This window comes from Seriola dumerili, unplaced genomic scaffold, assembly GCF_002260705.1.
Source record: "Seriola dumerili isolate Sdu_G_001 unplaced genomic scaffold, Sdu_1.0 BDQW01000050.1, whole genome shotgun sequence".
NCBI classification, from domain to species: domain Eukaryota; kingdom Metazoa; phylum Chordata; class Actinopteri; order Carangiformes; family Carangidae; genus Seriola; species Seriola dumerili.
In genome coordinates, this window is record NW_019174305.1 from 1,246,345 (window position 1) to 1,272,264 (window position 25,920).

The 25,920-nt window shown below is 41.9% G+C and overlaps 1 protein-coding gene across 1 annotated transcript; it reads right to left on the minus strand.

Annotated features, from left to right (window-relative positions):
* Positions 1 to 25,920, minus strand: LOC111217998 (E3 ubiquitin-protein ligase RNF38-like). Its single transcript, XM_022740083.1, has 13 exons — positions 25,840 to 25,920; positions 24,141 to 24,812; positions 11,935 to 11,996; positions 6,399 to 6,601; positions 5,931 to 6,303; positions 5,595 to 5,759; positions 5,139 to 5,309; positions 4,401 to 4,586; positions 4,203 to 4,306; positions 3,985 to 4,069; positions 3,637 to 3,758; positions 3,412 to 3,511; positions 1 to 2,664 (listed from the first exon to the last, which is right to left on the minus strand). The coding sequence occupies exons 2-13, from the start codon at positions 24,730 to 24,732 to the stop codon at positions 2,602 to 2,604; spliced, it is 2,226 nt and encodes a 741-aa protein (XP_022595804.1). The 5' UTR covers positions 24,733 to 24,812; positions 25,840 to 25,920; the 3' UTR covers positions 1 to 2,601.

Genomic DNA, 25,920 nt, shown 5'->3' on the forward strand with positions numbered 1-25,920 from the left:
TATACATTTATTATTGAACCAGCTTTTGAAATCCAAAAGATGGGGTAAGGGATTAAAAAAATCATTGCACTACTTAATAAAGTATTACTAGTAATAACTCTCATACAAAATGTACAAATGTTTGTTAAAAATTTCATTATCATAACAGGCCTTCAAATGATTTTGGTTACAGATATAATACATGATGAAACTACTATGACACCATTTTAATGATAGAGTTTCATAGAGTTTAAAAGGAAAAATATTCAAACAACCCAACAACTTGCATGGAAAACATTAGCAAAATGACTCGATAAGCACTAATCATACTGGTTGCACCATTTTCTGAAAAGACATAAATAGTGGGACTGAGGTAATTGCTAGTGTACCAAGCAACAGAAAACTGTCCAACACAAAAACAATCCTAAGACACAAAATGGATGCATACAGTCACAAATATGACTTTTGACCCCAAAGGAAAAAAAATAAGATGACAGAAAATATAATTTCCCAACATTCCCATGGATATTACATGACTTTATACACTGACAACACTGAAGAGGAGTTTTATTTTTTTTTTAAAAAGCGTTCTTCCTGGACACTGATACACTTGGTTTGCATTTAAAATAGGTTTAAACAAATGTATTGGTCTGATGTGGTGACACTAGGTAGATACAAGTTCTACCTGGGAAATGAAGTTAAAAAAAAAAAAAAAAAAGGCATCCCAGATGTAAGACTGCAGGTGCCTGGCTGAACTTTCCAAACCAACCTTTTGTCAACACAATCTCTCTAAGTCCTATGTTAGGCTGTCATCTTGACGCAACATGCCATTTGTGATAAATAGTGATAAATTACATGAGTAAGCCTGCTCTGTGCATGAGGTGAACATCTTGGAGTTACATTATGACATGCTGACATAGGCCTTACAGAGATTCAAAAAAAGCATCATTAAGAAACAAATCCAAAAAAAAAAAACCTCTGGACATGAGGAAATAAAAGCGTTGACACATTGGGGTACTGTAGGTACTAGAAGCTAGGAGTGGAGATGTATGTTTTTAATGCATTCAAATGTTTGTTCACATACACACACTAACTGAAAACTGATCAGTGGTTTGTTCACAATGAAAAGAGAGAAAATCTATGTATTAAAGTGCTGAAGTGTCAGATCCGGCGTCTGGTGAAACAGTAGATTTAGCTGTGACCTTATAAGTCTCTTTAAACTTGTTCCCTGTCAGTGATGGAGAAAACACTGCGTCTGCATCTGCCAACACACACAGAAAGCTGCTTGTGTACCAAGACGGATACAGACACATGTCCTCAAAGGCCTTATTCCTATAAGAAAGCTAGTAAACTGAGCATGAAGGACAGTTTTGGAGATGTTTTTGATGAATGTTTTGCATCCACCTGGTCAGCTCTGTAAGATCTATCTATCTTACAGGAGAGCTGAGTGGATATGATGACACAGAGACTAATAGTCCTGATTTGTTTCATTATGACTAGGAAATACTGTATGACAAAAAAAAGTATCTCGAAAGCCTTCAGACTTTACTCCTTTCAGACAAGAACAATGTCAGATGGGCAGGGATGGAGTGATGGAGCCAAGGTTTTAGATTATGTTAATGATGTGTGGCATAAACACAAAGAAACATGACACAGCACTGTGAACTTCCCTGGAGGAGTTCCTGGTCCTAAGCTTGGCAACAAAGTTTGAATCAGTTTGAAGTTAAGTGGGAAAAAAAACAGAATTTGGGATTTAGTGAATGAATTGTGCCACAAGAACTGTATAAATACCACAGGAAGAGTAACACCCACACACACACACACACACACACACACACACACACACACACACACACACACACACAGACGTGCACACACATACGCATCTAGAGAAAATAAAGCATATTTTTTTACCGTTCCAAAGTAGCTCGCTCTTTGACACAGTGTACAGCATCTTTGTTTCACCCCACACAGACTGCGCTCACGTTAAGGAATGCAAGGATACACATGGACTGATTAGGTTCAACTGTAATTATAATGACTCTGGCAGAAATGACAGTCTCTGCAATTCATGATTTGAATGCTTAATTATAACCAGACTAATAACAATGAAATTTAAATAATCTTTGGACTGCCAATTCTCCCTCAGGATTTGTTAGTTCAACTATACAGAAGTTTTTCAAAGCAGTCTTTTCTCTGTCCATCCGTAAAAGACTGATCAGGTCACATCAGTTTGGAAGGGTTCATAATGAGTTTTAAAAAATACACATATATATGTCCACCTGCATTGTTTCAAAGGCCATTCATAGAAAGCAGGAACCATGAGCAGAAGGCAAAATAGTAGTCCAAAACAGAAGGCCTAGGAAGTCCAGCAATTAAGTGAGCTCGAGTCAGTAGGAAGTTTCCACACCCCTAAATGCTGATCCCAGGAGAGAATTACTGTTCACTGTCCTGGAGGGTAAAGAGTGAAGGATTAAGGAGCACTGGTCCCAGTTAAGTGGCAGAATTTGTGAGTGATGGTGTTATAGAAAAGAGATAAATTCACTGATTGGTTTGTGCATTCAAAAGGGAGTCAGTGGGAGGAAGGGAGTGTGGGTGTTGGGTGTCGATACGAGTCAGAGGTCACTCAGAGTCCCGCTGGACCTCAGAGGCATCGGCTCGACAGATAGGACAGGTCCGGTTAGCCTGGAAGAAATGAAAAATAAGGAGATGAAGGTAAAACAGATTTTAAAAAATGTACCTAAAAGATCAAGATATGATAGACACAAAGTCAGCAGATTAAAGGCCCGGTCACACCAGTATCTGCAACTGTGAATTTTGTGGCTAAATCCCTTTATCGCACTGGGATTCAGGGATTTGTTTGTGGGAGTGAAGTAAAGCCACTTTTTTTCCTAATCTATAGCTATTCCAATACCAATCCAATAGCAATCAAAAAGCCATAACAGAGGAAGCTAAGTTAATAGTGGTGCTGTTCTATTAACTTTCATCACACCCATTGTATAAAACGTCAGGGTATAATCTGCTCCACAAAAGAATGGATTGCAAAAAAGTAAACTGTGTCAATTAACTGTCCAATTAGCAAGCTTGCTAACTTTCTGCTAACTGGCTTTTCTCTACCTTCAGTTATTAACTGAAAATATGTACTATCCTGAAAACTAAATGCCAGGGGTAATAATACGAGACTGAGTACTGAGAAAACAGAAACAGCTCTGAGAGCTCTTGTGACTGACTAACGCTAGCATATTCACAGCTGACTAGCGTGTTAGCCATCCGCTTGCCAATTAGCCCTGTGAGTAGTCATCACGTCACCAAGCCTGCAGAACCACATATTTGGTAAGACATGGATGAATTTCGCCTTGTTATTTTCTGGTGTGACGGGGCCCAGAGGGAAACAGCTGATATATTTTAAGACATGCAGTTGTCCTCACTCACCTTAAGCCACTTGTCTACACATTTGGCGTGGAACTCGTGATTACAGGGCAGGACCCTTAGGAGCTGGCGAGACTCAAAGTCACACATGCATACCACACACCTGTAAGACAAAGCAACGTTGGTGCCATTTAACACACATTTTAAATTCATACTAACCCAAACCTACAACCACCCATAACAGAAAATCCTCACCACACACATTTTTAAAGACAGAGAAGTACTCACAGTGTTTGCTCAGACTGATGGTTGTTGGGGTTGAACCTGTAAGATGGAAGTTGTTCTATGTCCGCCTTAGTTAGACCACGGGGCTTGGCCTCTCCTAGACGCTCTGCGAGGTTCAACAGGGCCTGAAGGTTTCATACAGAAAAGCAAAATTTAGAGGCCAAAGTTTACAATCGACACAGTTTCAGCGAAAAAAAAAAAAAAAAAAGCATTCTTTCAATAAACCACTTAAATTCCAGTGACTGGATTTCATGGTACATGTGTGTCAGTGTTTACACAATAATTAATTTGCGTTGATTTCATGGTTCTCTCTTTCAAAAGAACATGTTGTGGGTCAGCAGTTCGACCCACCTCATAGTTCTCCACCTCTCCGTCATCCACGTCCAGCTCTAGACTGATGGTGGGGGCCACATTCGGGGGCACAGGAAGCATGGACCTGTGACAGGTGATTGAAGACAAGGGACACGAGTTTAGTAGGTTGTATGTCACCTCTCTGGGGCATAATCAGATCTAGAGCAAATTCGCTTGTGTGGTATCATCATAAACTCAAGGAAGTGAGAAAGACTTACAGGAAGTAAGGCAGGAAGCTGGGGTGGTAGGGTGATGGGGAAACAGCCTGCTGAGAGCGGTAACGCCGGCTTGTGAATCGGCGAGGCATAAAGTGGGGATAGGGCTGTGAAAGGGCAGAGAAAAGTATCAAGTTATCACTCCAATTTATTACACAATGTTTTATTCCAAAACAAACACGATTTAACAGATGTACTCACCACTGTGAAGAGCTCCTGCGACAGGGGGTCATGGTGTGAGAGGAACTGGAGTGGCGTGGAGGGCGGCAGGGTGGAGGGAGGCTGGTGGTGATGGTGATGGTGGTGGTGGTGAGCGTAGCTGAAGCCCCCACCCACTGAAATCTGCTCTCCCAGAAGCTCAACCTCATTTTCGATCGTCTGTAACGGCTGAGAAGAAACATGCTACATTATTGATCACGATGTTATGGTGGGACAAGAACTGGGACAAAGACGTCTGCTGTTGTTTTATTTTGAAGGGCATTTTAACAAAAGTCGGACAGCAGATTTTTACAGTTACATCTGTTTGTTCAATTATTGCTGCAGTGATAAAGAGGATGACTGTGATGACATACGCTATGACACATTGATCTACAGTATATGTCCATTAATGTCATCATAAAATACTCATGCAAAAGAAAACTTTGATAAAAACAACATAATTATTGTGTTGCTTTGACGACTTAATACATTCATAGTTTATTTCATTTGCTAGTGCTGTTAGATGCAAATACTATTTCTGTAGATCCTGCTCTTTGTCTGACTAGAAAACTAATTGAACTATGAGTTTGTTATTCACTGGTTCTGTTTGAGGGCATTAAATACTTGTAGAAAATATTGGTGGCTTTTCTTTTTTTAGGTATACACCAGTCCTTTTATAATGATGCAAGTTAATATAAATAAATATCAGGTAAAAAATAAAAACAGAATTCATTCACGTACCGATCGAGGCTGTTGTGTCTGGAAAGGCAGGAACTGTCCGGGTGTGGGGAGGTGGGGCGGGTGGTGAGAAATGTGAGGTGGAGGAGGAAGCAGGAACTGAGGGTCACTGGACAGCAGTGAGGGGAAGGCATAGGGCACTGGCAAATGTTGCATTGAACATGCCTGCAGCATCTGGAAAAGCATGAATAAGAAGAGCAGGAAAGGAAAAAGAGAAATGTTTTAAATACATATTTTCTCACTTTGGTGATTGAATTGTGCCGAGTCCTGCCACAAGGTGGCAGCCAAGAGCTATCAAGCAGGAAATCGCTGCTGGTAATTGCTACTTTTTACCCACTTTCCCTCAAGCACTTTCCTTTTTCTTTGGTTGAGCAGTAAGAGAGAGTGTTCAGCACAAACTGTACTTCTTATTAACAAACAAACACAGACACTACAAACTAAACACGACTGTGTTCTCACCGGGTGGTAGTGTTGTCCAGTGCTGAAGACCACACTGCAGGTGGGGACCTGCTGTTGTGAGGAGCAGGTAGGGGGAAGGTGTTGACCACTACACAAAGGTGCTGCAAGACCGTGAGGAGGGACTGGGGTCACTGTGTAGGATACTGGTACACTGGCCTGCTGCAGCTGAGGAGAAATCACACCACAGTTGATATGCAGTCACACACACAGACACACACAGACACACACAGACACACACAGACACACACAGACACACACAGACACACACACAGACACACACACAGACACACACACACTATGGTGATATCAAACAAAAATTGACATTTGCACACTAACCTGTTCATGCAAGTCCATGACCATGGCTCCTTGCTGCTGTTGCGCCGCATGATGCTGTTGCTGATGATGGAGGTGATGGTGGTGGTGAGCAGCCGGATGCAGTAGCCGTGGCGACAAGGTAGGGGGGTGGAAAGCTCGGGGCTCCTCTGCACCTGCCCCACCACCACCAGCTGTGGGGGGCTGACCATAGGTGCTGGGCGTGTGTGTTGGATATGTCTGGTGTGTGGAGGGATGGGGGTTGTGGTGGAAGTTTTCATCCTGGAGCTCTGATGGCGACAGGCGAGGTGCAGGACCTTGAGTGGAGGGGTGGTGATGTGGAGGCAAGTGGCGGGTAGGTCTGGAGAGACGGCCGCGCTGACGCCTTGCTGGAGGGCTAGAGGTGGGAGGAAAGGGGCGGTTTTATATCTGGGACCTACAGTTAACTCATCACAGTGGAACTAAGTTGTACAAATCAAGAAATTCACTTACCTGCGTCTGTGCCGAGCAGGAGTGAGGCATCTCTCCTGGTGGTAGTGTGTGTGGGGGTGAGGTTGCCTTCGACTTGGGGGTCCTGACTCCCAGGGGCGGATGGGGGGAGATGGGGTGGATGGTGGGGGGGCGGATGAGGTTAGTTGTTCCAAGACGGACTGACTGGACAGCCTCTGGCGCTTTGGACTGGGGCTTTCCTCACTCTGCAGAGGGAGGGGTGGAAAACGGGGGAGGAAAGAGAGGAAAGGAGAGGAGGGTGGGAGAGGGGATGGGTATTGTGGTTAGTGACCCATAGCACTCGTATCAAATAAATCAATTTCACCATGCTTGACATTCCCTCTGGCCTAGAATCCATACTACTGCATAGACATAAGTTCCTTTGTGACTCGTGGCATTTCCTGTATGATCCAGAGTGAGTGTATGCTTATGTGCATTTGAAGGCGCGCATGTGTGTGTGTGTGTGTGTGTGTGTGTATTTGTGTGAAAGACAGCATATTACACCACCAGTGCTCTGAGGTCCTGAGGGTTCAAAGTCACTTCCTCTTGTTGCGAGGAAATGCAAACGCAAGACAAGCTCTCACAAGCCCATGTGCTAGTCATATGTACACACCCTCAACTGGAGAGCTAGGCAAATACTTTGAGTCAAAAAACTCAGTGATACACTCAAAACCAGAGACGTAGCTGAATATGTAGTCACGCAGGTTTAGACTGACTAAGGTGTTATCATTTTCTCTTGTTTCAGCCCCATCAACTCATCTATGACTCATCTCACTTACAGTCAAGCAGTGACTCTCACACTTGGCACTTGATGAGGCAAGAACACACAAACACACGCTGATGTGTCAGTTCTTAGTCATTCTTCCTGACGCGGACCTTAGCTGTGCTCTGAAGAACACACAGGTTCCTTAAAGAGCACGCACACACACACTCACACACACGTTTCCTTATAGTTACCGTCTCAACACTTTTTTTCCCTCTACTTACTTGATCCCTGCTTCCACCTCTCCTCTTTGTGGGGGAGACACGTTGTTAAAGTGTGATAAAAATGACTCAGCGGCTGTGACTTTTAACACACACACACACACACACAGACACACATATATACAGCTCAGCAACCTTGAGAGCAGTGTGATAGCTAACAGGAAACAGCTGGAGAGCAGGCAGCAGAAACACATGCACACTCACTCTCTCACACACACACTCACACTCATACAGTTATGGAAACGCCTGCAGACATGCAAATTCACATTCACACATGGGCAGCTGCCACTGTTTGAGTTCTTCATATTGTTCTATAAAGAACAATACCTTCTTAAGCTCTTTAGAGACAAACTCTGCTGTTCCAACAAACCTGAACAAAATGTGTTTTGATTGTAGGGCCAAACACACCGTGCCCTAATGGCTCTATCACTCACACATAGCACTAAATGTGACCTGAACTTGAGCAGCTTATGGGAAAGACAAACAATAACAATGACTTAAATTAGTCTTGACTGGAGGAGACTGCATGATAGGAGAGGGCTGGAAAGAAGGAAAAGGCATTGGCAGAATAAGAGAAGTAGAGTCAGTGTGTAAAATAGGCAGACACGAGAGAGGGGTGAAGCTTGGCGGAGCCTAAGGGCGCACCAGACCCTAAATGACAGAAGAAATTGGGTCGTAGTGAGGGTTAAACACCACAGTTTTCAGTGTGTCTGTCTTTTCATAAGCCTTGTAGATTACCATGCCTGGACATTTGGGTCCAAGATGACTTTCCCTTCAAAGCCATATTATATGTGAACACATCCTTCCCTGCTTCATCCATTGCTCAAAATACATTTTTGTTCTTTAATTTGTTTCTGCAAGTACCAGCTGAATGTCTACGACAGGCAGCATTTGGTGTGCGGTGGGAATGGGGTTGGACTGCCTCAAATCCTTTCAAATAGTAGACAAAATTCATTGCAATGGCTCCTGCTTTATTTTTCATTGACACTAGTCAAAATCTTTACTAACTTGGTCTGTTCCTTTTATTGTTACTGACTCAGTTTTAATCACTTTTAGAAAGTAAGTTTTCTTCAACTATTGTACTTGCAATCTGTTTTAACCAAAAATGTAGATAAACTATTCATATGAATTTGAATAAACTGACACAAGCTATCAAACAGCTAGTGGCACTTAATGAAACGAAAGTCATATAGCCTGACTTTGTTAAAAAAAAAAAAAAAAGAGGAAAAAACAGAAACATTTCTACAGCCCATTTTATCAAAAGATATGGAGGACACATACTGTCTATGCCCATTTCTACATAGGATCGAGGGCACCGGAGCCGCCCCCGCCCCTAAACCACCCCTCTCTGTTCGTCTCAACAACAACCCCCTCTCCTCCAACCCGACACCCCACAACCTCTCTACCAGCCTAGCCCCAACCCCAAAACCCTTGGGACATCTACTGTGCCCATTTTCATATCTAAGCCAGCCTCCTCCATCCAAACCCTGACATACCCCCCACTCAACAACCGACCCCCCTCAACAACCAGCCCCCCCCCCAATCAGATAAGATGAATCCCGCTACAGTCTCCTCTTCCTCTTGTTCCCTCCCCCTTTTAACTCTGTCTGTCCTGTCCGAGACCCCAGCCTGAAATCTGAGGGGACAAGACAAGAAGTTCTTAGACAGGACACACACACACACACACACACACACACACACACACACACACACAAAAACACATACAGTCTGTCTTAACACATGCAGACTATTGCCCATTAGTATGAAAGTTTGATGGGCCTGTCTGCCCGCGTTAGTGGAAAGGGAGCGGTGTCAGACAAAGGAGTGTGCATGTGTGTGTCCTCAAGCAATGTGCCATAATGTGGCCTTATGTTTTCATAGAGAGCTTGTTGTGTGAACACGAACACACACACACACACACACACACACACACACACGTCTGGTCCAAGTGTGTTTCCACATATAGAGGGAAAAAAATCCTGCTGATTTTCAGAAGCTCAACATGCACACAAACAGATACACACAGTGACTCCCAGCACGGCCCAGAAACATTGCGGACTGCTCTATGGCTGATATTACAGCACATTCTGCAGTGCTCACAGTGTAGAGACCAATCACTCACACACACACACACACACACACACACACACACACACACACACACACACACCCTCCCATCCCCTTTCACTCTGTCCACATTCACTGAGTGCACACACCAGGCTGAACAGACATCCTGAAGCATGAGTGCAGACACACCCTACCACGTTCTATTTCACTATGTCCACATTTGGGAAATGCATGCATCCACTTGCACACACGCAGTTACTGTGGCCAGCAGCTGTTGTGGCTTCGCTGTCATTGCTGAGAACCAAAATAAAGAGAATCCCAGAGTGTATGCTAACACAAACCTGAGAAATACAACTGAGCCCAGCGTCCTCTTTTCCAGCATTCATGCTCTAGAAATTGTGCATGAATGTGCACACTGAGCAAATATGGTCATTTGCTTTTACGGATTCATTAATATTTGCAGACATGCTTCCACTAACACTCAAACACTTCTCCCTCCCCCACTTATTTTCTTTCCATCAACAAGATTTCAAAGCCCATTTTGTTTCCTCTGCCACTGTTCCTCCCTTCCTTCCCCTCCCTCCCTTGCTCCTTCCCCTCCTCTTCCCTTCTCTCCCTCCAACCAAGTCCCACAGCTGGAGGTGAAATCATTAGCAATACCCCCTCCCTGTTTTTGGCCTTGCCTCCTTCCCTCCTTTCTCTCTCTCCCTCCAAGCTTTCTGCAACACCTTCCTCAGCATCCTGCCTCCCCTCATCTCCTTCTCCGTTTTCGCTTCATCTGCTCTTAACGCAGACCTTCACTTGTGATGGTGATGATCATTTACTGAAGTACACTTGTATAGTCTGGTTAGGTTTTAAATTGTGCCTATATGATCTACATGTGTGTGTTTTCATGCCATTTACTGCCATCATTTACATGGCAGTATTGCTGAAATTATCAGTAATACTATGTTGAAAATATACAATGTGATTTTTCCCTTTATGAATTTAAGCTTATAGTTTTTCTAATAAACTCTCAACAGAATGGAAAAGCTATTTGTTTAATGTAGACATAAGGGTGCAAGGATATATCATCCAGTAATGAGCTGCTTAACAAAGTTTCCACAATTGGCCATCAGCTGATTATTCAAATACAGAAAAACTAAAACATATATATACGTACAGTATATTGCCAAACTCGGGAAATCGAGGGCTGGTCCTCATTTACAATGATGAAGTTTAAATAATAAAAAATATTTTTAAAAAATAGAATATTAAAAAAACAAAATAAATTAAATGATGACAATGAAATAAACAGCTATATAAATCAATTTAAATAAATAAAAGAGAAAGATAAAAAGGACAACTCAGTTAAAACAGATGCTAAACGGTCTGTAATCATGGATTTAATTGCGCAATATGATCACAACTGCCCATAAGGAAAATGATTAAACAACAAACCAGTGCACTTTACATTTCTCCATCCTTACATTTCATGGAGGGCTTACTTGCCACAGGCTTATGCTGCTACTGGCAATCTCAAATTGTATAATTTAGGAACATACTTCAGCATTCATAGAACATAAAGCAGAGCTGCTATTTGCAAACTTTGCTGTGTTTGAGTTTCTCAAGGAGGCCCTTCTGTTAGAAAACGTCTACACAACAAACTGATTAAGTGCCTGAGAGTAAGGCACAAAGAAGAACATCAGTTATTACTCAGCTTCCAACTGAGGAAAAGGGATGGAAAAAAACTTTCATTTTAAAGTTTTTCATTTTATCATTTTACCCCAAAAGTCCTTTCCTTTGTTTGAATTATTGCAAATTATGAAATCAAAAATCAAAAATGTTTTATTTTGTTACTTTAAGTTTGCCCTAGAAAACATATTTTAAACAACAAAACTGTGAACAGGTCATTTATGGATCAGAGTAATAATGTGATAAAAACGTAACTAATTCTTATTGTATCTGCACATCTTTGTAACTAATTGGAAAGCTGTATTGACCCGCAGTGTTTCACATTGGTGCATCTGTAGTAGACATGTGTGAGTGCTTTTTATTGGACAAAATCATATTTAAAACCATTTTAAATTTCAAAAAGCACAGTGTATATTCCATTAAAGATCACAGTAGGTCAAAGTCATGTGTTACTAGTGTTCATCACCATGGCAGCACTTTTAAAACAAAACGAAAAAATCCAATCTTATTTACTGGCTACACTACAGCCTCCTCTTCTCTTAAGACAACTATGAGTTCACTGGGGCAGGATGAGACTCACATATTACACACTGCATCTACATCGTGTACACACACACACTATCAGGATCTTGTCTGGTTCTGTGTGTGTGCGTCTCAGTGATTCACCCCAGTATCAGCTGAGAGACGATATTATCTAATACTCAGTTACAGCGCAGCATGATCTCAATCAGGGGCCACAACAGTGTGTAACATACAAACATCCCTTCATGTCCCGTGTTGGTGTGAACATTGACATTAGTGCATGACAGCTTACCTTATCACTCTCCTCTCCATATGCATGGTCTGGGTGGCAGTGGTAGGATCCACCAGAGGCTCCTACACAGAGAGATGGGAAAGAGCAGAGCAGTTCACACAGTGAGACAAAACATGTTTATTACATGTTCCACATTTTTATAATTGTATATGTCTCTTGAATTACAAGATTTTGTTCATCAAAAGATCAATTTTTAGTTCCGGTATATATCTGATCCGAAGTTATAAGTTCAGTGATATTACACAAACAATACTGAAATTGAGATACTGTATGTAAAAGTCATTTTCATACAATTCCATTTACCAACACTGATACTACACTGCCTATTTAATATATTTATGATGGGTTTTTTTTTGTTGTTTTTTTATGTGACCCCATTTGCACCACCAGCCAATGTGTCACTAGTATAAACACAGATCTTGAGTTGGATGGCATTTGATACAGCAGTTTAAAAAGGCCATTAAAAGGCCATTATTTTTCTACACTTCCCATATTTACAGATAAACACAGTCCCCCGTACAGATCGTTACACTCAACACAGTCTTGTCCTGGTCTGTGTGAGTTTAAATGCTACGGTATTAATTATCACAGTGTTGTGTATTATTTTACAATACAATATACACAACATGTTGGTAATACCTTTTGTTGAAATTGATAGCACCATTTTACCCAGGCATTGTGGGGAGTCCCCTCTTCATCTACATCCAGTACATTTAATCCTTTTGTTGTTATTGTTCTAACGCAACTTGGATTTAATACACAACAGCAAAAACAATGACAACATGTTTGTGTGTTGAGGGGTGCTGACCATGTGTACAGCACAAAAGTGACTGAAACACATATGGTATACTCTTGTGTCAGATCAGAGCCAGTAGATGTAGGTGCACACATGCATACACACACACACACACAGACACACACACACACACACACACACACACAGGCAGACATACACACAAAATAAACACAGTAATCCTGGATTAGAGAAGCTTTCTGATGATACCGCCGCTCGCATTATGGCTAAGACTTTTACTCTTTTGTTTTTCCACAATCCTTTCATCTTTTTATTGTCTTTTCTATTTATTCTGGCTTTTGTTTTTCCCCTTGTCATGGGCACGTCTTTAGCTGGGGACGTCCTCACCACAGATGGTGGCAGTGGTATACACTCCAAGGGTAAGTGCTCCCAAGGGCACTCAAGACAAGGCTACCTTTACCATAGAGATGAAGAAAGCTAAACTAGAAGGGAATAGATGCAAAACAGCCTTTTAAAAGAGTATTTTTCACCTCTCGGCTGTTTGTTTGTGGGATTTTTCCTGCTCACAGCCTCCGTCTTTGAAAAACAGCTCTGATTGACAACAAAGAAGAGAAGGGGAGAGAAAGAGAAAGAAGAGGCAGACAGAGTGAGGTTTTCACAACTGAATTCCTCAATCCTTAAAAAAGCCTTTCCTCTCATACTCCAATCCCCAGAGCTGGCAAAATAAATGGATTGAAAAGGTTGGGGCAAGTAAAGCTTATATTAGTGTAGTGAAAAACCAGCTAACAGGCTATTTTCATAGAGATGATTGGGGACAGAGCAGTGGTGAAGCATTCAGGGGACTTGCCGGCTGCATAGCGCTTTTCTGTAAGACACTCATTCACTGATCACAATAGGCAAAAATCCAGCTCCCTCCCTGAATATGGTCTCACTTGCACATTGTCAGAGTCCGGTAAATTGAGTCAGAGAGAGTCATTCAGATGGAGTCACTCTATAGAGAAGCTACAGAACAGGTTTAAAATGTTTGGATGACATCATGTCCGCTGTTGGTCTGACACAGACTGCACACAGCACAGTCCACACAATCTAGTCTCTGCACTTAGGGCCTCAAGGAAAGTTGAATAGTAGCATTGCAGTATGGATTTCAATGTGTGTGGAGATGGTAAATTGTTTTAGAGGATGCTAATATTGAAGATTTAATGAATATGATGAAATTTGAAATGTGGTAATGTGGAAGATTTTCTCATGTGTGACTTCATTTGTGCAGGACCAGGGATTCTTGCACAGCACAGGGTCTTGTTGAATCGCATTTCCCCTGCTGAGAAAGGGCCCGTGTTGAGATTTATATGGATTATTATTGTTTGTATGTTGGTGTAGTCAAATTCTTGAGCAAACAGAAGAAAAGTGAGAGCTGGACCTTAAGGCTGCAGCACAGCTCAAGAGGCAGAACAGACAGAGTGCTTCAGAGCAGTGAGACATGGAGACAAGAACCAGAGTCAGACTGTCTGCATGAACACACTGTGACTAGTAGCTCAGAGCAGAGCGTGCATTCACACACATACTTCTAGAAAGATACTGGGAATTTATGAACACACACACACACAGACACAGACACAGACACACACACAGACACACAGTAGCTAGAGTTGATGTCAGTGTTGCATTGAAAAACAGTGAAAAGAATCAAAGGAAAGAGAACTGAACCAATGAGTTCAATGAAAAGTACATTTAACACGTACATGTATCACCTTAAACTTCATCACTGTCGCAAACATGTTAATTGTGAATAAGTTTCATTTATATTACTCATTGGGGATGTTTAACCTTGAAGTGCAGGTATGTTGCACCAATACACTAGAGTATAAAGACTTGGTGAGATGAGTAAAGATAAAGATATAAAGATGAGTTTTCTCTTTTAGTGAAATTTGCAAAGTGAAAATATATCACTTATATCAAACTACTTTGACCACAACAGAGGACAAGTTGTAATTTTCTAGACTTACAGTTGGAATGAGATGGTATCCATCATAGAGAGGATTGTGAATGTGAACAGAAAGTAGTCATAGGTAATGAGGGATCAGATGATAGTTTTGGCAATAAAGAATACTAAAATCATTGCTAGAATAACAAAGGTCAACAGACTGCATCATGATGGAGATAATTATAAAATTAATTTCCTTTTTTCTGCTGCATTAACCAGACAGCATGGAATATTATGATTTAAAGTAAGTAAGAAAGAGACAGAGACAGAGACAGAGACAGAGACAGAGACAGAGACAGAGAGAGAGAGAGAGAGAGACAAGGATGAAAACAACAACAAACGTTACAACTGGCATTAAGTAATGTCAGAGCACACAGTTTGACTAAATAAATCAGGGCTTGATTGATGCCAAGAAGCAAATAATAAATTGAAATTAAGGGGTGAATAAAAAAATTAGGGGGGGACAATGAACATTGATCAAATAATATGTTTTTCCTTAAGTAAGGGATACAAGAGAACATTTAAAAGCAAAATGATTTCATTCATTTGAATACAAAATGTACACTTGATTTTTTATTAATTCTGCTTCAAACTGTATTTATCTAATTATGTAATTATGCTTTAAACTGCTTTAAACTGTGTGACGTATGAACAGCTGGATAGTACAGTAGTTCCTCTTAATTCTAAATGCTCAAAAATTGTCTACTCAGTTTTTTAAGACAGAAAAAGTGGTGTTGAGATTGGATTACATGATTCTTTTCAATGGACAACATTGGTTCAGTGCAGCTACTGCTTCATTGTTGATAGTGTTGTATTACCTTTTTGGTAAAAAAAAAAAAAAAAACGAGGTAGCTTGAGCTGAAATTTGTAATACTTTTTTCACACACACGTGCCACTAAATACATTTTACAGTTTGCACACATCTATTTTTAGTTGCAAATGCGAGTGAAATGGTCAAACTATCTAGCCATATAAAGACATGCAAGTAAAAACAGAAAAATTTAATTCAGCTTTGCCCAATCAGTATGTGCTGCTGTGTGAGTTTAAATGTAAAAAGGTGGAAAGCGATTCAAATGTAGAAAAGATTAAGCAATCAACACTTGCTTTACAGACAGTATGAAGAATGAAGTTTGCAGACCACATAAAACCATCCCTTTTTCTCATTCAACCACACCTTCCCAGTAGAAAATGAACATATACATCAGTTTGTTCTGGAAAGTTAAGAAAAAGAAAAAGAAAAAAAATTATGAATGATGATCCCTGCTCTTTCATCTAAAGCATGCAGCGGCCTGTAATAGTAAAGACCAAAAGACAAGAATGGTGCAACAATGATGGGAGGCGAGGAGGAAGCGGGGTTATGAAGAGGAGAAATATTGGGGACGGGAAGAGGGCAAAGTGGAGGTACAGAAGAAGAGGACAAGGTTGGAAACGTACATTAAAAGGGTGAGAGCACCAAGGGGGGAAAAGGGAGACGGGAAAAGATAAAGAGTGGAGGAGTTGAGGGTGAGAGAGCAGTCAGAGAGGGAGAGAGAGGGAGAAGGGTGGGGGTTGTGGCTTCCCCTCTTGACTGCTATTGATTTTCTGTAAGCCTCAGAGTGCATCAGCTATTTCTATCCATTTCCTCCACCTCTCCCTCCCTTTCCAACCCCCCCTTCCCCCGCACTCAGCTCAGACACCCTCCTCACACATCCTCCTCCTCCTCACACTCTCCATCACTTCATCACCATCCGTGCCTGCCACCGATCTATTTCCCTATCAGCCGGCCTGTCTCTCTCCCATATATTCCTGCTGCTTTATCTCACAGCATCCACATTTCTTTGCTTTCCCTATCACACCATCTCTGTCCATGATCTCCATCACCCTCCTCTCTTCTCTTTTGCAGTCTTTCTCCATTAAATTACCTCTCCCCCTCGTGAGTCGAAAAAGAAAAAAGGAGAGGAAAGTGGGTGAATAGAAAGGCTGGTTGGATAGATAAGATGGCAGATAAGTGACAGTCTTACTTAAAAAATCGGCAGCTCGACAGTAACAAATGGGAAAATTGACAGAAGCCTTGTTGACCGCTGCAGAACTTGTACCAATTTACATAACATATACAGAAAGTTAAGGCAATTTCAGTCAAGCATATGTGTAACACAAACATGCACACCTCTTACATCACCCCGCCTCCTGAACACATGTCACAGCACACTTCACACCCTAGCACAAAGCAGAGTCGAGTAACAAGCTGGCATACGGGCTTAAAATAGGCGGGCATGTAACGCCTGCCCAGCCATTACCTGCCTAACACTGCGTCACATACAGGCCTGATGGTAAATGTGTGTGCCTATAGAGATGGGAATGACTCTACCTCTCTCCCACTTCATTGTCCTCCTCCATCTATTTATTGTTCTCTCCTTCCTCATTATCTTTCTCATTATCTTCCTTTCTGTTCCGTTACTGCTGCAGTCCTTGAGGTTGCTCCTCCATCCTGCACTTTTTCGCAAGTCTAAAAAACTGCTTATACATCCCTCAGCCTGTGAACATGAGCAGGTGTTTGCACTCAATATACTTGAATGCGAAGTTATTCTGTGTATAGACAGCAGCATTACTTTGGCCAAAATGAGGACGCACTGGAAATATAAAGAAACCTGTTTGTACCCCAGAGAAAGTATAGAAAGTAAAATAAACCAGAAAATAAATGCAATGCTGCTGCACATCATTCCTTGACCAACAGCCCTACAGATGCACATAATGTGGAATTGAATTTTGAAGATGTGAACTACAGCTACCCATAACCTCCTTCTCTTCATCCGTAACCAAGGACATTATACCCTTCTACACTCTCCACACCTGACCTAGCAGCAGCTTACCATCTTTTATTAAGGGGTTAATAACAGCCTTTTAAAAAGGGCTGAATGCCAGTCATCTAGTTAATGTCATGGATATCATCTAATGTAATCTGGTAAAAATCACTGACTCTTTTGTTTTCTTAGACTTTTTTTTAAACAAAAAAAGAGCCTACAAAAGACAATTGTTTGGCTCAGAACCATGTTTCTTTCAAAGAATCCCTTCTACAAAAAAGATGTCTTAGGGGAGTATTTGATATATTCTTCCACTTGCTTTAAAGACCCTATGTGTGTAGGATTGTAAAGTTTCTTTCTTAAGGCTCATAGAGGCAGCATTAGGGCAGTCTTTGGCAACTTTTGAAATGAACCCATTACATCTTGTCATCTTGCTGTTATATTTTTGGTTACAAAACTGAGAAGCTGTGCAAGCAAGAGACAGTTGTTAATTCTAACACATTGGCTGACACTGCAGACATACAAATCAGTAATACATAAAAAAAGAATCACTCAAAAAGCTAGTTTTAATTTAGAAGAGAACTTTTAAAGTAGTTTTCAGCAAGCTGTCACAGATGCACATTAGCAGCCCAAAGATGATACCTGTGTGACTGCATTGCCAGGCCATACAGTCTCACTGCCAATAACAGCTCCATTGTGCTGTGTAGAGTAATGTATGGTCTACTGGTTGATAATTCAGTGTATATCAGTGTGTACCTGCTAAACATATATTACTTTTTGTGCCATCTACCTTTGCTCTGTTACTTTTACTTCTGTCAACATCTTCTCAGTGCAGTGATGTCATTCTGTACGTATGCATGTTTCTGACAGTTCTGTTCCTGCTCCCAGCCCACCCAGGCAGCAAGTAAACAAGGAGTGTGCACGTACACACGCACATAGTCAGTAGAAGTACATGAACACACACACACACTACATGCAGCTAACCACTCTTTCACACTCCTTACCCTCTCTCTCACTCCACCTTCTGTCCTCCCTCAATCTCCCTTTCCCCCAATTAAGACAGAAACCAGCTGAGAGACACGGTGTTAGTGAAGAGAAAGTAAAGGACAGAAAGGCAGAGATAGATGACTCTCTTAATTCCCTTCTTCCATCATAAATCTCAACACTACAACCACAAACTGAGCCATTAACTCATTTAAAACTACAGTCTGAGGAGCTAAATGGAAACAGTTTGTAAGAAATTTACTTGTTCAGTGTCTTCAGGGCTTTGTCTGGTTTTATTTCTTTTGTAAAGCACTTTGTGACATTATTAAAAAAAAATGCTACATAAATTAAGTTAGTTATCATCATTATTAATATTATCATAACCAATGCACAATCCGTACAGTGGGCCTAGGGTCAATGTCAGTGCATGTATAAAAAATTCAGAAATATAAAATTCAATAATCATTCATTCTTTAGTTTTTTCACAACTTCAGCTCATTAAGTGACCACAGATATTGTACCATATGGTTGTATGATGCTAATAATAAGTGTGGATGTCACTTTATCAAGACAAAGGAAATACCAGAGTGAAGACACACAAACACACACAGTTAATATGGCTTGTATACAACAGGTGCCAACATATGAGGGCTGTCTGAAAAGGTTTGTCCAAATCAATGCAATTTCAAAGAAGAAAATCTCTGCTGCCCAATCTGAATGCTTCCTTGTTTACAACTTAAACTGCTTGGAATGAATATTTGAGTTGCTTCCTTCCATGACAGTGAGGCCCTGAATCTTCCGACATAGCATATTTAGCCATATGATGGCGAAATGATGACTGGAACACACTCAGCATGTGTGTAGACAGAAGAGAAGTGGATCATGCTGCAAGAAGTTTGAAAAAAAAAAGGGCGTTTTCATACAACCATAAGACTACAAAACACCCAAAACAAACTTAGTTACGACCTCAACAAGCATCTACACAGATTTGCAGTTACAACCAAGGCAGAAAGAGGACAACAAGAGGAGGAAATAGGGAACAACACAGACAGGGGTTGTGTTGAAATAACAAGCAAAAACTGAATATGCTAAACTGTTGGGACAGACAATTGCTACAAAAGCAACTGGTGGTTAAAATACAACAGTGAGAAAAAGAAATGGTAGACGTTTTGGTATCCATAGCTGGTGAGAACTGACTTGTCTTTACTGTACCTCTTTACTATATTTCTATACCAACAACATAGGTTTTGATATGATAATATGAAGGTAATATGAAGTTCCCAGTTCAGTCAGTGAGAGACAGCTAAAAAACAACACATGTGCAGCTGCCTGAAGACACACTCCATCTGAACTGCGTCCAGTGGACATTGGAAACATGGATTTGCACCCATGACACTACCAAGCCACATCCGGTGGACATTCCCAGTTATATCAAGGGACAAGAGGCAAACATTCAAACAGCAGGAACAAACAACATCTCCCTCCCTTCCTTCTCCTTAAATCACTCAACATTCATTCATTCATTTCTCACACATACCTTTACCTCCACTCACCAACTTACTGCCTCCGGTCTTGGCTTCAATCATCTCTACAGTCACCCCCCCGTGCCTCCATCTGCTCCTAGCCAATCGTTTTCATCCGTGTCTTTCCAGTCACAATATCCTTGCCTCCTCTTAGGTCACACACTCAACTGCTGTCTATGAGACACTCTTCTTCTCTGTGCTTTGCTTATGACAAAACACACCCAGACACCCTGTGTCTCCTCCAAAGTCAGCCCTATTCCATGAAACGTATTCACACTCTCCTTTTGCCATTTCTCCTGTACTTCATTCTGATCATCTCTCCCATCCCATCCCCATCCTCTGTCTGCGAATGACTTTCCAAAACCTCATGCACTGCGCTCCTCCCTTCATCAACTCCTATTACTGCCCAATCCAACCTATGACTTCTTTTGAAAATAACTTCTCTATTACTCCTCTTTTCCAGTTTGGTTTTTGTACTCTCACTGACCTTATTCTTCTATTCTCTCTATATTTACCTTATTCGGGATTTTTTAGTAACCTTTGCCATTCCTGCTCCAACTCCCCCCTTTTTTTCAAGCTAGATCAGAGCCCATCCCTTGGATTTAGAGCTAATTTGGGGTCACTCTCCTCTACCCCCCCAGGATCACCCCTTGCTGACCAAAGTGACTGCTTTGTTGTTTACTTGGAGTGACAGAGTAACAGGGAACCCCTGCTACTTGGTCAATCCAAGTGAAAGAGTTTCTCTTCAAAACGGAGGGGGTTGCCTGGGCGACAAGACAAAGGAAGGGAAAAAAAAACAGAGTGCATGTTTATGTTTCCACTTCTATTGCAGACAGAAGGATGGAGAGGATAGGAGTGGAGTGGAGGGGTAAAGGTAGAGTGGCAAGAGCGTCTGCCCCTCTGCTGCTTTGGGCAATCCATTAAAATGATCCCTCCATTAGACAAATGTGAGGGAGGAGGCCAGAGAAAATGGACTGGAGAGGTACAGAAAGGGTAGACTGATTCAAAGAGGAGGGAGAAATGAATGTGGCTATGAGAGGACAGACTGTGACAGAGGTAGGTCAGAATCAGGATAGGATATCAACTGCTACAGAGGATGTTTTTATCCACTTGGACCAATTTGGCACCAGTTTAAAGTATTTTAGTGGGCGCTCTTGCTTAAGTACTTCTACATTTTCTGCAATTCTCTTGCACCTTCAGCCTGGACATTTCAGACATGATCTCTCAAGAGTCTTTTTATCTCATAACACATTAATTTCCAAACATGGTGGGCAAAGTCATGTGAATAGTGCATGAGAAAGAATGATGAAGAAGAAAAAAAGTGTCAGTGCTACAGTATGAAACTGGCATGAAAGACTGAGGCACAAGGGGGGAAAGGGTCTAAAAGAGTTAGAATGGACTACAAGGAGAGGAGACAGGGGGAGGGATTGAAGAGTACGGGATATCATTAGCTTTCATGCCTGATGCAGGTGACTAGCATAGGAAGAATGGACTAAGTATCTCTCCCTCTCTCTCACCCTCTATCAACAAACAGGACCCATTCTTGGAGTGGAAAGGGGGTCTAATAAAAGGTGTAGTCTTGGAAAATGTCCAGCTAGCCAGCTGCTTCACTTGTGTAAGAGAACATTCAACTATAAATTAGACCTAAGGTTTCCTTTGCCTAAGTCAGCAATGTAAACACTACTCAAAAATAAAGCACTTGTATTATTTTTTATTCTTAAATAAAGCAACTGCTTTGCAGCTTCACAGCTACTAAACAAACACAACCTTTTTTTATGTTCTTCCATTTCTGCTATGGTCAGATTTTCTTAACACAGACAAATACTGTGTTTTAAGATCAATATTCTTCATGAATTACTGGTCTTTCGGGTGCTGTGCATCTCAGGTCTGATTAAAATTAGTCCCGATAATGAGTGAGTGTCTACAGAATCTCTAGCCAATGCCTCCCCCTCTAGATCGAAATCCATTTGGATGGAAATACAATACAGTCATTCTATCCATTGATTTGTTCTATCCTACATGTCATAACCAAGCTACTATGACAGAGTATGGGTCACAGGTCACAGCAGACCACCAAACTCTGACGATGGCTAGTTAAACTTCTGTGGTGATGCAGGGAGACTTTGGAAACTGATCTGTATTTTTATTAATTATTTAATCCTTTGACTCAGTTCTTCCTTTTCTGCCTTTCTAATACAAACATGTAAGGATTGTGTCCTTGTATGTTTGAGCTTGATTTCCCTGTAACCCAGCAAGCCTTAAGCTAGACATATAACACACACATTGATGGGAGTCCAGAAGCCTTTGTTTTACATGTGTTCAGCTGTTTTGTTTTTTCTTTCTCTCACTCTGCCAGACAGGTAGTTCCGGTCTCTGAACACAGTTGCTTGGTCTCTCATGTACACATACACGCAGTCACCCTTTAAAAGGGTGTCTGTTCTTTTTATTTTATTTGAATAAAAACTGAAATAGACTTTTGGTGCTGTATGAGAGGAATCTGGACTGGGAGAAGATTGCCCTGTTCTTTTATATACAAATTATTCATTCAACAATGCAGTTACCCAAAAGAAAAAAGTTAGCTTCGTTACTACACCTGTAGAGACTAAGCTAACCCTAGGACTGATTCTTTGTGTTCCAGGGTTAGCCTGTCTGTCAAACATGAGTTGCTCAATAAGAGGGATGACTAGGTTGTTAGACTCCTGAGTGCATGACAACTAATTCCAACATGTAGAATCAGTATGAGTAGTCAGTCTGCTCTGGGCAGAACAAACTGGAAGGTTTCGGATTAGCAACAATAAGAATTCCTCCTTTCATTTAACCCTTACATGGTGTCAATAATTCAAATCTATACTTAGTTTAAAGATTTGTACACATGGATTGATGTGTACAAAAAGTAAAATAAATAAATTCTTTGTTTTAGCATTTCAGTTTGTTTCATTGCAAAATTACCACTTATATAATATTCCCGAAAGCACTGCAGGAGACAACTAACCACCAAGCATTTTTCTAACCTGAGAAGCCTGTTAGGTGTGCTGAGAGAAAAGCTTTTCCATAGCCTCACTGGATGTGAAACTCTAGCTGTGCCGTTTCTATGTTATGTGGTTCACTGCACTGCGTTCACTGTGTGAGAGTGCCCTCACATGTATTCTACACCCAGCACCAGCCCTCACATGTATTCTACACCCAGCACCAGCCCATGCACACTCTCACTAAGTTTTGCTTTGCAGTGAAGCACAAATATCAAAGCATGGCCTACCCAGGTAGTTACTTGCAGAGAACCTCTTCTATCTGAAACAGAATATGCCCATACATCCCTAAGGACACTGGATATCTGTTATTATAGAGGCCACAGCCAACCTTTTCTGTGTAACATGACACATCCAATTTTGTCATTTAGCTGATTCTCTTGTGTAAAGCACTACAGCAAGTGAAGATTTACAATACTATGATTTGAATGTATGTATATGAAAAAACCTGCATCTTAAACAGTTAGTGCCATCCCAGTGAGCTGCACGGGACTGTATTTAAAGTTAACATGAGTGTTACTATAGAAATATATGAGGAGTGCCTGTTTTCTTCTTGTTCACAACTTAACACTTTCAGTCCACAAAGCCAAAGCCATGTGTTATCTAGATTACCCCAACTACCTGTGAGAGTTTTTGAAAAAGAATAGGCCATAGAAAAAGATTAGCCTGTACACACACTATGAAGCTTGTTACCTAGCTACATCAATATTTGTGTAGTTGACTTAAAATAGACATGCCACCGTGCCTTAAGAAACACAGTCTGGGTAACTAACTAAGCACAGCAGATCAATAAGTTTGAGGCTACACCAGTCCACACCGCAGATTGCTGCTGTTCATTTACCTAATGTATGTGCTAACTGTGCACCACATTCACTCTGCCGCTCCATGGCAAGCACATAAAACACCCCGTCTCATTAGAATACAACAAAATGTGTTCACAGGTGCACACTTTTGTCACGCCACCCCCATGACAGCCCCCTCCTTCTATCAAATTACCCATAAAAACCTCCCCAAGGTATTAAACTCCTCGACTTCTGTCACTTCTACTTGGTGCTTATGTGAAGGAAAAAGTCAAATAAAACGTGCGATTCCTTTATCTCTCTTGGTCCAGGGGACACAACCACATACACAGTGACAATGACAAGTGAGGACATTTACCTGCAGCCGGGATGCGGTGCGCTCCGGGAACCGAAGAAAGCCTCTGAATGCCGGGAGAGGCGTTACTTCCTGGGGCTCGCTGCTGGTTCTCGGAGTGGTTGCTGTGAGCTCCAAGTGGTGCGCAACCGGCACCGTGCTGCTGCTGTGGATGCAGTTGCTGCTGCTGATGGTGGTGGTGGTGATGGTTAGATCCCATGACTCCGCTGCCAGTAATTCCAGTGCCATTCCCGCCACCATACTGCTGGTAATATCCAGACCGAGAGCGCGATCGAGTCCTTGGGGGCTCCATGGCCATTTGGTGGGGGTGAAGGGGGTGGAAGAGAAAAGATGAGGACGCGGCTGGGGACTGCGGCGGAGAGCCGTTGGTGGATCCGGGCTGTACAAAGCCCCTAGCGCCGCTCTGGCTGTAACTATAGCCCCCGAGTCCTCTGCCCCCCTCCGCGCCCCCGTACTCTGTTCGCTCCGCCGACTCCGCCGCCCCCGCCTCGTCGAATAAATCAGCCCCTTTAGGGACAGGCTCCGGGGTGGAGGGCAGCCGGGGGCAAACTCTAGGCTCCTGGGTCGTTGGCTGTCCAGCGGCTGCGATTGGCATTTCCTTTCGGGGGATTTCCTCTGTTTCTTTTTTTTCTGCGTTTTCCTCTCGTTTCCTCTCACAGAAGAAGCTTTTAGACACTGTTTAAAAATACAACGTTGGAGAGTGGCTTACAGTTAAACACGAGCTGTGGGGGACTGTCTATTAAGACTGCATATCAAAACAGTCACCAGATAGATCTGTTTACACAAACGCTTAACGTTAACCGCCAGCGTTTATTTTGAATAGCATGAGTGTAGTAACTTTGGTACTTAGCCTTGCTACTTCCCTCAAGTTTGACAAAGTAACATTACTAAACAGCATGCTTGCCTAAGCTGGTTCAACAACTAAACAACGTTGTATGTTTAAGAAACTTTCGATATCTCGTGTTTTAACTAAACACAACTATGGGCAGGGGTCGGTAACTTAGATAAACATTTTATTCAGCCACTTTCACGGCGCAGTAACATTGAATCTCGTGGCTCACAAGCGACGTTTGGTCCATAACAACCGAGAAGCGACTACGGCCATGGCTCGCTAGCTCACAGGAGGCTAACGTTGGGGGGGTATGCTAACGTTGGTGCGCATAGCATACAGTGGTAAACGCGTTATTACGCGTATTCTAGCCAAACAACAACCGTGTTATCACACACAGTCGCTTATTCATAACCGCGTGTATCCCCGAACTGAGTTTAAGGCAACTTTGTCCACTTTAACAACCATTTCAACTTGTTTAGGCAGTCTGCGTAATGTCGTTCGCTAGCTTGGCAAGCCATACCAACCCCTCCTCCTCCACCGACCAACACAGAGAAAAATCCCGTAGCTAGCCACCCACGCCTCGAATCCCTTTAAATTGCTTGGTTAATAGTAAGAAAACAAAAAGCCTTTGAGTAAAAACTTATTCGGTGTCATTTCATTGAGTTAGGGTGACCCAGTAATGTTTTCCCGGCTGGAAAGGGGAAAACAGTAAAGCTCACACAGAGAGATAAAAAGTGGTCAACCTAAAATTACAAAGAAAGAACCACAGCTAAAATTAACGCGATCTTAAGCAATGAGTCCGCCTCCGAGTCTACCGCTGAAACCCGGTCTTATTCCCCTGCCCTGAGTAGTTTTTTGATAACAACTTACCTCCAATGTGCTCTCCTCGACTGTACTCCTGACGCGGATCTGTCGATAATACAGTGAGCCCTGCTTGAGTGTATGTGAATG